Here is a 12,096-nt window from a genome sequence, read left to right on the forward strand (position 1 = left end):
ACTGTTAGTAATGGCTCAGTTTCCCTATTTCCCCTCAGAATTTCAACACAAAGTAAAAAAAGTTTACATTTCTTTAAAGCATGCAGGCAGCTCAAACACACACTTGCATAAGTCGCAACATTTAGTGAACGGCAAAAGCCATGCAAACCACCGAGCATGAGGAATACACCGTGGGAAATGGAGAGGAAAAACGGAAGAGATGAAAAGGAAAAACAAACCATGCATCCATGAAAGCAATGGTAGGCACTGGTGGAAGCGTAAGTGAGCACCTCAAGGTGTAGAGAAAAAAAGGACAGATACCTACCCCAACCTGCGCTATCTAGCTACCGACCTGTGGACTTATAGTATCACCAGTTGGCTCACCAAATGGATCACTGTTGGATGAGGCCTGAGACCCATCAGGCTAGAATACAAGAACATAACACCTTTTTTTCTCAACAATAAGAAAGTGAAAAGTCAACACGAGGTTATTTTCATGCTGTGGGCATAACAAGTACATCCTATCTCATGAAAACCAGGAAGTGAGACCTCACCGCTGATACGTTCTCAAATGCTGTAACGGTTTCCTATAGGAAAGGACCTCACCAGTACCTGCTGGAGCCCATGCAGGAGCTGCCACAGACTTCAGAAGGTACTGGATCAGACAAACCAGAACTGCAGAAAGCCCTGAAAGCCTATGTGAATCAGAAAGAGTCCAAGCTTGAGTTATTTTGTACCTTTGGGCCCCTTCAGTGTATAGACTCCTTCTGGCCTTCGGCACACTTAGGCTCTTATCTGCCTAAGATACCTTGGGATTTAAAGTCACTGTTTGGGATAACATTTCTTGCTTTGGTCCACTGAGTCTAAGGCAAAGAAATCCCATACTGAGGGCCAGAACACTGAGAATGCAACTGGGATGCAAGAATGTGCAAGACAACATCAGCCATCGTATTTTAACACACAAACTCTCACATCCATCTCTTTCTTGAAGCCTCAGCTTGTACTTTATTTTACCTGGGACTCCCTTACCATCAACAAGTGAATGCTGGTATGCTAAAAAGGACATTTGATACAATTAACATCAATAACTTTACATATGAACTCTGACTTTGGTTCCTTGTATGCAATATTAGTGCATATCAACATAAACATCATGCTTTTAAGCTATCAGAACTGAACTGGGAAGTGAATGCTGTCTGCAGCTCCCCCCTTAATACCACACAGTCCTATTAGAACAGTTATATTTCTGACACTACCGAAAAACATTTCAGCAACTTCTACCTTTTCTAGCTAGAAAGAGCTGATCAGTATTTAGAAACCTTGTTGCTACTCACAGCCTCTTGATCCTCGCCTTTGCTTGGGCTTTCAAACCCCTCTTCAAAGAGGTCATCTGGAGCAGGATCACTGGTATGAGATGCTGATGATTTTGATGGAGAACTCTGTCTGGGTGCAGGGGTTGGAGCTAAACAAAGATTAAGGTAACAGCAACAGAAGAGACATCTGTTAATTTGTTCAGAAAGACACGGCAGCACAAAATCTGCTCATGCTTTAAAGCCCTCAACTTTTATTAGCCCTGGAAATTATTTTCTGACTGTAAGAAGTAAATTTGAACAGAGAACTCATTATCAATTCCAGATATTTGATTTCGTTCAGCCGTTTCCCAATTCAGTTTGGCTGCATCTGGCACATGTCTTTAGGAACCAGGGAGATGCCACTACATTACGTTAAGAACGCAGGAGCCGCCTGCCCTATGGCAGCTAAATGAAGGTCTCCGTCTGGCCCCTGGTAAATCTGTGTCTCATCAATTCCTCTTTTCAGCAATCTGCAAAATCCCCCATCTCCATGCTATGAACACGATAAGCTTATTTTACAGCTCTTCAATGAATTTCCTCACATGTCCCATACATCAAGCTATTAAAATAAATACCCATGCCCTAATTTCTGCTAAGTATGGCTCGAATGGGATGTAAGCGAAACCATTTGTAAGGTTGAATGTCACTGGCATTTTCCAACCAGCTTGCATGTCCCTAGCACAGAACATAAATTACTGTCTTCTTAGAAATTAAATTTCAGACTGCAGCTATCGGGGCTGTTGATTTCAATGGTCTCTGAAATTCCTCTTTGATACTTTTCTTTATGGTTGGAACACATTTAATAAGCTAGATCATGCATTAAGGCTCTCAGTCCATATCTGTGTTGCAATTTAGTGTATGAAAGAAAAAGAAAAAAATAAGCTTTGAGGAGCAGTCACATCTAAGGAAAGGTACGGCTGAAAGCCTATAAATACTCACGTGAATTTGTAGATGGTGTCGTGGAAGTCACAGGAGTCAAATTTAACTGCGAGATGTCAAAGTCATCACAATCATCTGCTTCCTGTGCCATCCCAACTTTGTTAAAGTAACTTGAGAAGGCCTCTGAGGTACAACTGAGGGAAGGCTGATCTGGTTTTCTTGATGGCACTGGTGGAGGCTGAGCCATCTGGAAATCTTTAAACATTTCTTTTCCCATTTTCTGTCTGGGCCTGTCTGTCTGTGGACTCGATCTGTTGGAATCACTCGTGGGTGGAACAGTAGCTATAGGAGCAATGGTACCTTGAAACATGGCTGCTTGTAAAGGCAAAACAGTTTGTGTTGGCATGAAGGCAGTTGGTTGGAACTGACCAGCTACAGATGGCCACGGTTGCTGAGTAGGAGGAAAAATACCGGGTTGGCCCCACGCTATCGGCTGTCCTCCCTGCATCACCTGAGCAACTGGAGGCTGAGCACCCATGGCCAACTGCTGTTGAACAAGTGGTTGCTGTCCCCAGAATGAGGGCAGAACAGCTCCCATGGCAACATAACCTTCAGAGAATAAAGAGAGCAGGGGAAAAAAAACAGATTTTCATGTTACTGTCAAGAGCATGCAGGAAAAGCTACGCAGTGCGTAAGAAACATGCAGGCTACATTAGTGATCCCAGAGCTCGGGCACACTTAAAAAGAAAACTTAAGGACATAGCTGAATTCACATCACTGAAGAAATACTTGAACACCAACCCACAAATCGGTGGATATTGGCAATCATCCTTCCCCTCATCTGAACCAAGAAGTTCTTCTCAGTGAGTACCCCCATGGGTTTGTGAAGACCTCCCCATGGCACCTGTGTGCTGGGACCTTGTTGGCAGCTGGCCACTGGCAGCTCCTTTCCCTGAGGCTCTGTCCAAGCACAGCCAGGATCAGTTTGGTCAAATCACTTACCAGAAGCACAGCAGCTCCCAAAACATTCCCTAAACTCATCTCCTTGCAGCACAACCCTGCTCCTCACCACTGAGCTCTGCAGGCTCTCCTTGTACCCTGACTCCCCATCCTCTGCCTTTCCCCTCTGCCTGTCTTGCTCCCCTCAGGGCAGGGATCTCTGGGACTGAACGTGGTGCACTGGGTCAGGCTGGGATGGAGCTCATATTTTCAGAGCAGCCCATACACCACTAAAAAAAATTTAAAAACGGGAAGCCAGAGGGAAGGAAGAGGATGCCCAGGACTTCCTACCCTCTGCGTAGCTTTGCTGCAGTTCCTCATCCCTTTTACTTTTATTCTGTGTTGGGGAGAGTGACTTGAACACAGTGAAGTGTGGGATGGCACAGCTACAAAACCGGTTCCAAGGTAGAGGGAAGCACCTTCATGTATGTTAGATGATGGCTAAAGGGGCCTCTAATGACAGAGCCACCTTCTTGCATGAGAAAGACTCTGTGCCATCTCTTCTGACACAGTCAAAGTTCAAATCACTGGGACACTGAAAAGTAAAGCATGTGTCTCAAATTGCGTAATAAAAAGACAGAGCTCAGATGAATTCAGAATAAAAAAAACCACAGTTGGTTATTACCCAGTTACTTGAGAACATCACAAAGGTCCTGAGATTCTCAAACCCTATCACAATAAACTGCTTCAGGTATTACGCTAGCATAAAATCTCTCTACTTGTGGAGGACATTAAAGATTAAAACTAAAATTATAATTGTGTCCTGTCAGATTCCAAATCTCTTTTCAAGCTACCAGGAGTCTGACTGTGAAGGAATTATATGATCAGGTGCTCTGTTATTTACAATGAAAATAAAAAATCTGAAACAAACTACTGTAAAAAATGTTACAAAGTAAACCACGTAATACAATTATGTTTGACTGATAGGAGAATTATGCTTTATTGATACGCTATTTCACATTTAAATCCATAATTTGCAGCTAGTACTTTACAGTATGCAACCTCTCTCTTACTTTTAATACTGTCATAGCTTTAAAACTCCTGTCTCTAACTTGGGTGTGGTTTTGAGCTCTCCTGTACCTTTCCCTCTTCACTTTATTTCTAGGCTGTTTTGTAATGCTAAATGTAAGGGTGGTAGCAAAATCATCACGGGAGAAGCCCAAAATAAAAATAAAAGTTGAAATACTAAATTAATGAGCGATAAAAGAAACAGTAACTGAGACACACATCTATTTCAAGAGATGCCTATGATGGATTCTCCAGATGTCCTTTCACCCTGCCCGCACTGTAACCTCATCCAAGCAGTGGGAGTTTTCATCTGACGTTATCCCCAAACACTTCACCATCAGCATCACCTTTCCGAGATGCAGTGGCTGATCTGATGCCGCAAGGCAGCCCATCAGAGAGGGAGGAAACCAATTAGAAAGTCACTGCTGAAAGACTGAAGGCACTCCTCCTCCTCCTCCTTTCTTTTTTCCTAAGTGGAGCTGAGAGCAGCACTCCGGATATCCCGGGGAGAGATCAGCAGTCAAAACCACACACCTCGCGTGCCTGTGAAGATTGCTTTTGAGTTTTGAGGACTTTGAGGGACACAGAAAAGTCTGAAGGAAATATGAGGATAAGACTAAGTGGAATACCTTTGAAATGCAATCAAATTCTCCATGTCTCGCTCTCTGTGTACTGAGGACAGCACAGGATATTCATTGCTACCACAACAAAACCAAAGCTAACCGCTTTTGTCTCTCTTGCTGCTGCACCTAGAAGGTATGTTATCCAGATGGCTGAACTATGGTTGAACTCTCAGTGACTTCTTTGGCTTTTGTTTCAAAAAATGTGATTAAATTCAAAATTATGTACTCTCTGCTTGTTAAAGACTTGCTTTGCCTTGCCCTGCAGCAGTGTCCTCAAAATCCTTCTCACTTCCACTGGACTAAATTAACGTCCTGAGCACTGAAATGCAAACAGGAGCCAAGAACTCATCATCAAATTTGAGTCAAGCTCGTGCTTTCCCAGATTTCTTACCTGAGGGTACGGCAGCAGTGCTGAACGGTACAGAACCAAACATGTCTGTACTAGCAGGAAGTGACTGAGATGAAGATGGGATAAAGGCATCACCTGGAGTAGCAGGAGTCTGCAAGAACACAGGAATAAAATACAATCATGATGTTTCAGCTGCGGCTTCTGCAGCACGTACTTTGCTGTCACACCATCTGTAACTCTAAAAACACAGGTTTGGGGGGAAGAAAGAAAGAAAAAAGAACGGACATGTAGAAGGAAAGAAGCAATAGAAATAAGAGTATTAGAATCTGGTGGAGACAGGAGAAAAGGAAAGAAAATGTGAGACTTTGTACCGGAGGAAAAAGTAAAAAGAAAATTTGCCAGGAATACATCACACGCAGAATATTGACATCATTTCTTTCTCCAGAACATGCAGACTCGTGATTCTAGGTGTTAGGTGACACACAGTAGAGGCAGAGACCAAGGCATTAACATTACGAACCAGTAAAGGTAGATGAAGTATCGTCAGGATTTATGAAACAGTGAACGCATATTGCTTCCAGTTAAAAACAGGACCAGAACCATAGGTCTACATTAAAGGAGAAACCCAATCCACCTGAGCAGCTAAGGATGAGAAGACTTTGAACATCTAGTCCCAGATATGCTCCAGAACACCTTGGAGATCTGAGGTTCCTGACTTCTCAGCACCATAATTTCCTTGGTATATTCATGCTCCCCAACAGCGTAACGTAAGGTTCAAAAGCTTCACGGGAAAATGACTGTTTTCATTTTAGGATGCAGAAAAAACATGAGAAAATTTTCTTTGCCCTCAAAACACACTCAGCCCTCTCTCTCTTTACTGCTTTACCTTCCTTCCTTTAACAGCAGCTGTGGGATATGTGCTTGGTGGAACCAAAGAGACATGATATATAAGGCTGTAACTGGGATCTTCCTGCAGTGCAGTGGAGAGACTGAGTGCAGTGAAGCATGCACCTCTGATAAACACCAGGGAAGGAGAGCTGCAGCTCAGGTTATATCTTACGTGACACCTAGCCCTATATCAGATAAATAAAAATGGGAGACATTTTTTGCACATCATCGTGAAGCAGTGACTCCACTTTCAATTTGCTTCACTTTTATTTTCTCGCAACATAAAAACTACTTTGAAATCCTTCCTACTGGAATGGTTGATGACCTGAATTGTAAATGCGCCCAATAAATGTGCTGAAAATAGCATGTAGAAAAAGACACAGTTCAGTCTCCCTGCATACTCACTGGGGGAGAGGTTACATCAGGAGGAGTGGACATGTCCCCAAAAAGCTCTAGTTGGGTAACAGCCTGTAAAGAGAAAAAAAGAGAAATCCATTTATCTTTTGAGGATAAGAAAGTATGAGTTAACTAGCTACAACTTGTAAAGTTAACCAGTAACTGCTAGCAATATAATCCCCCCCTGAAAAGCCATGTAGGCTTCAAATGCGCAGCCCCATATGAGGAAGCCTATGGGTTCAACCTGTGGCTTTTTGGTATTGCTGATGGACCCAAACAGGCAGCAGCTAACACTATAAAATGGTTCTGTGGGGAACTCTCCAGCATAAAGAAATGAATACAGTGTGAAAAAACTATCCAGAATAGGGCTGGATGGATTACTGCTCTGCCCTTAACATCAGTAAGCACCAAGCATGATTTATAGGCAGTCCTTTTCCCTGGCTCCTTTTCTAAACCCTCGTTTCAAGGTCTTAAAACACAGCAGCAGACTGTGGAGGTGACAGGAGGATACAGAAGGGAAGGGCTTTTAAAATGTTGCCTGATTTCCCCTTGCCCCTGGGACAGGTGTGACCTGGATAAGCGGACTTGAAGGAGGATGCACAACCGGGTTATTGTAAGTTTGTAGCTCTACATTTAACTCATGCTAGAAATGTTTTCTCAGGGCATCCTTCAGATTGATCTCAAAATAGGTCACCCATACAGGTCTCACTCAACTGGACCAGAAGAGAAAAAGCACTTTCATAATAAGGAGCACCTTGAGTGGCTGCATAATCAAAGCTCCTTCTGGGGCAAAAGGACTCTCTTCCACCCATCTGCAAATCAGTTCAGCTGACGTCCAGAGACGATAAAGCACAGATTCCTTATAGCTCTGCCGGAAACCTAAAACCCTTCTACCACCCTTACAGGGTGGCTATTCTGGAAAGCTGTGGTGGGAACCCAGCTGCTCCCTGGCTTTCCTTCTTCCCTGTATCATACTGAATCACACTCACACACGTGGGAAGGGAGAATTCTTGGTATGAATGAGATTTAATGCAAATATTAATTCAGTTCATTGAATCTCCTCTCCAGCTTAGGCATATAAACTTTGCAGCCTTCTATCACATACATAGGCTTGAAATTCAGTTAAGCCTTGACCTGCACACATAGTGCTTTGGACATGACCCACGCTGGCTGGCCAGTCTTTACACCCTGACAGAGGAATAAGATTGCCCTAATATTTTTTCCCCCTAAACTTCTGATATAGATGATCCTTTAAGAAATAAAACTATCATTCAAGACATAAAAAAAATCAATGGTTTGTACATATTTGGGAATCCAATCACTATTCCCATTTACAAAAGCAACCACTTAGACCTGGAATTTGTCTAGCAGTTTGGATGATTCTTAGCCCTGTGTCTAAAGATGTACCTAGGGATGAGTTATTTTGCATTTCCTTATGTCATGCCTTATATTAAATAGATCACATTGCTTTAGTGATATGACAATATATTTTCTTCTTACAGGCTTATATATCCCTCTAAGTATCTGTGTGGAAATGGAAAAAAGAAGAAAGAATAAAATCCATGTTTTCTTCAGGGTACATCAATTCTAGTGTACAGAACTACCATACTGCTAGAAGTACCTTCCTCAAAGAAAAACAACAAACCTTGAAGTCACTTGTGCAGTGTGTGCAAACACACTGGGCAAGCACTGTTAAAATGCCCAGAAAAGCTGGAATAATGACAACAGCAGCACTCATTTGGAAATCACTTCAAGCCTCCTGTAGGCACCACTGACTCAAGAGATGCCAGGTGACACTGAATCACCAAAAGAGCCACTTTCTTCTCATCTCTCCAAAGTGCTTGTTCAGCACCACCCCTAAATCTGCCCTTTTCCTGCATGACTAAGTGAGCTTTTCACTATTTTCTCCTCTCTGGCTTGCTAAGAAATAGCTGGTGTCCTTTTGAGGAGGCTATGAGCAAAGGCTCCCCCAGTGCTTCCATCCCAGATGAGGAAGGAGGCCAAGGCAGAGAGGATGCGAAAGGGCAGGGCTCACATGGTTACACAGACCAAGAGGAAATGCCCATAAAGTTACATGTTTTTTGTGGTAAAAATAGGATACGTTTCATATCAATACTGCAAATTGATAGTGAGTATTCTTTTGAACTCAGGATTATATGGTATGTATTTGAAAGGTGGCAACTCAGATCTCTATGTCTCAATGCCTCTGTAAAATGGGAATAATAATAATACTTTTCAGAGTGCTTGAAGGTGATGGACCTTTGGAAACTCTTCACGGATATAATTCTGTGGAAGCTCTTAAAAGAAACTGTACAGATGGATTTCTAAACAGGCAGCTGGAGAGAGTGATAGGAAAGATGACTTTGCTATTTGTTGTTATAAACCCTCATTCACAATATTCCCCAAGAACTGAGAATATATTTACAATTATTTCTTACAGAATAGCAGCCTTATATGCAAGCTACAGAACTACATCAGAGAACGTAAACAGAAATCTAGTGGGGACACAGCTTCCTCATTTACTTTCTAGAGACAGATTTAAACAGCAACACTTGGAGGTGGGATTTTAAAGTCCAAATGGTTCACATCTGGATTCTGTATCTCAGCTGTTTCTACAACCCAATTCTCAGCCTGAATAAATGAATGCATCTCCTCTGACATAGACACGGTTTTATCCACTTATGCATATGAGATTCTGGACACCAAATATTTATCTTTTGTTTTTGTGATTTCACTGCCGCTACAGAACTGATTGCACCCATTACTTTTTATTAAATTATTCACATCTGATATTAGCTACGTTTCAGTGAGGTTAATCCCAAGATGAACATTTTAAAATCATACTATTCCTACAGATGACTTAATCTATATTTCCTTAAAACATTTTTAGAGTCACAACCTTACCTGAGTGACTGAAACAAGATTTTCATCAATGTCCACCAATAAGTTTCCATTCTGCAGCTGTAAAGCATGATTTATGAAATGAAATGAATGATTTATGAAAATGACATGAATTTCTGAGCATGAAAATGATAACCTCCATAATTATTGACTTCAGTATTGAAATGAAAACCCTTTTCATCTTGCAGCCAAGCACAGATATGAAATCACGCAGTCAAAACAGCGAGTTTGAACGCTGCTGGGATGTGGGGCAAACATCCACTTTATTTCTGCTAAATCTCATCTTCTGGTGTGTAAGGCAATTGTACGGCTTGAATAATAACTATTTATTTTCCCAGATATTTATTAATTCAGCAATAAGCACACCCAGTGAGCTCTGATCCTGCTTACATTAATGAAACTTTTCACTGGCTTGGTGAAAGAAAGGGCTTAACACAACAAACGCTGTAAAAGCAAGTCTTTGCAGAAAAACACAGCTTCCTTTTAACTAGGAGCACTATCACATCAACGTAAACGTATGTAAGATGAATATTTTCTTTCCATAGTAATTTTTAAAATTACTTACATAAGTCAGTCATTTAAATCCACAGTTTGTGTGTGTGTAAATATACTGGGAGCATACTGCCCACGCACACGTACCTATCTATATCCATCTACAAATTTAGCACAAATTATTACTTCAGCGTCCTCAGAGTGCTAAATTTCAGTTAACATTTAACATAGTGTTGAAGACTTTATTTCTTAAGAAACAAACATAACAGCAAGTTATCGATGAGGAAATCTTAGCTGACAGGGCAGCTTCGTACACATTGCCAGCCAGTAATCCCATGCCATCTTAAAATAAGAAGTTTAAAAATCTCAGAAACAGCCTTCCCCCCCACCTCAGCTCATCACATACCCGAAGGTAAAACAAACCACTGGCAAAAGGCAAAGCTACAGGAGGAAAATGCCATCGTGTGCAACCAGGAAAGGTCCCAGTCCTGCACCTTGTTGGAGCTGGGACGGTGCTCCCCAACCCCTGGCAAGTGAAGTGTGAAACAAGCTGTGTCCATTTGGTCAAAGAACTCCACAGACCTTGACACCAGAAAGGTATACACCAGCAGGAGGGACCAGTTTTGGCCAGTAGTTCATCACCTTTTGTTCTGACAGCCCCCTCCTTTAGCTCTCCATCCTCCAGCACCCAGTGACGCAGCTCGGGTCGCTCTGCTGCGGATCCTGCCCCCAGCCACCCCCTCGCTTTGTGAAACTGGTGGAGACAGAGCCGTGCCTCAGCACTGAGGAAACACGTGTGCGGCGTTCAATGGGCCATTAGAAATCCCCACCTGTGCTGCAGCGGGACCTTGCCACAAACATTTGCCCAACATGTCACAGCACATCCCCAAGTGCCTAATTACCGCGTAGCACTGAGATGCATCTTCCATCAGCTCGTGTTCTGCAGCACACGCCGGTGAGGAGACATTTCCTAAGGGTGAAATATCCCTGTCTATCAGAGCATGCAATAGCCTTCTGCAGCGAGCGTGCTGAGGCCACAGCACAGCTACTGAGGGCAGAATTTGGCCCGTGGAGCCTTCCTGTGGTTGGGCTTTTCGATACAAAGCGCTTAACCTTTGGAATTGAAGTGAACAAACCTCCCCCTCCTCCCCCAGTGCACGACAGAAAATAACCAGAAGCCTGGAAAGATGCTCCGGTCCTTGATCTTTCTCTAGGATTGCTGTCTGTGGATTTCTCCACGGAGCAACGCAAAAGCTTGCTTTAATTATTCAAAAATGCATCTCCTTGAATACGAAAACGCCCCTACAGCTTAGTCAACCAGGAACACACCAGGCACTTGCGACCAGCCGCGCACACCGAGGCGGAGGAAAGAGTATTAATCCTTGTATCACGGTGACATTAAACCTATAATGAAAGCTCCATCTTCCCATACAGGCATGTGAGACACATTGTAAATCTTTTAAACATGAAATATGTAAATCTGGCTTCTTAAAGCAGCAGCAAGCTTTTTAAACCACTCCAGCCAGTAATGAAATTCCTCGTGGCACTTTTCAGTGTTCGCTAAAGAAAACCATATTGTCCAAGAGCTGGAGAAAGGCCAGGAGTACAGAAGCAATGCTAAGAGAAAAGTGAACTGCCACTTTCATAAACCTGAACCCCAGCTGATCCACCTCCACTACAGTATTTCCTCTGATTGCCATGTACTCTGAAAAATATATTTCCTAGGCCATGCAGAAGTTCAGATTTTGAAAGGAATATCTAAGACAGGCCTCTTGCATTCATAAAATTGAGAAACAATTTACTTTTTTTCACTCCCTTATATATAAATATATACATACACAAATATGTAACAAGCCAGAATATTTAACTTCTGTTACTCAGCCTGGTTTTACCAAAGGCAAGAGATCAACACTGACTTACAGCATGAGAAAACCTGCTTAAAAATGAGATGAGAAAAGTAGTGTCTTACAAAACACTGACATCTCAGAGAATGAAGCAAAGATGGTGCTTAACAAGGATGAGAAAAAGACACAGTAATTAACTTGTACTCTGATACAGAGCTCAGCAAGTAAAAAGAGTAAGAAGGATACTAAATATAGCAAACAGCCAGCAATCAGTAACTAACCTTTGAGCTGGGTATTAGCTGTTCAAATCTTTTAAGACAGTAGAGGGATTTCAACTTGGTTCCTGCACTTAGGGTAAATGCTCTGCCACCCAGTCCAGTAGACAA

At 42.4% G+C, this 12,096-nt stretch overlaps 1 protein-coding gene across 1 annotated transcript in view; it reads right to left on the reverse strand.

Moving 5' to 3' along the window:
* Nucleotides 1–319: 319 nt before the first annotated feature.
* Nucleotides 320–12,096, reverse strand: part of DAB1 (Dab, reelin signal transducer, homolog 1 (Drosophila)) — a gene marked incomplete at its 5' end in the record, with an annotated part of 29,246 nt that continues 17,469 nt past the window's right edge. Inside the window, 5 exons of the mRNA XM_010191279.1 lie at nt 320–403; nt 1,314–1,441; nt 2,271–2,819; nt 5,232–5,340; nt 6,483–6,545. Of these exons, the coding sequence (XP_010189581.1) occupies nt 320–403; nt 1,314–1,441; nt 2,271–2,819; nt 5,232–5,340; nt 6,483–6,545 (933 nt within the window). The remainder of the gene's footprint in view (nt 404–1,313; nt 1,442–2,270; nt 2,820–5,231; nt 5,341–6,482; nt 6,546–12,096) is intronic.

This window comes from Mesitornis unicolor, unplaced genomic scaffold (assembly GCF_000695765.1).
Source record: "Mesitornis unicolor isolate BGI_N332 unplaced genomic scaffold, ASM69576v1 scaffold5169, whole genome shotgun sequence".
In the NCBI taxonomy this organism is placed as follows: Eukaryota; Metazoa; Chordata; class Aves; order Mesitornithiformes; family Mesitornithidae; genus Mesitornis; species Mesitornis unicolor.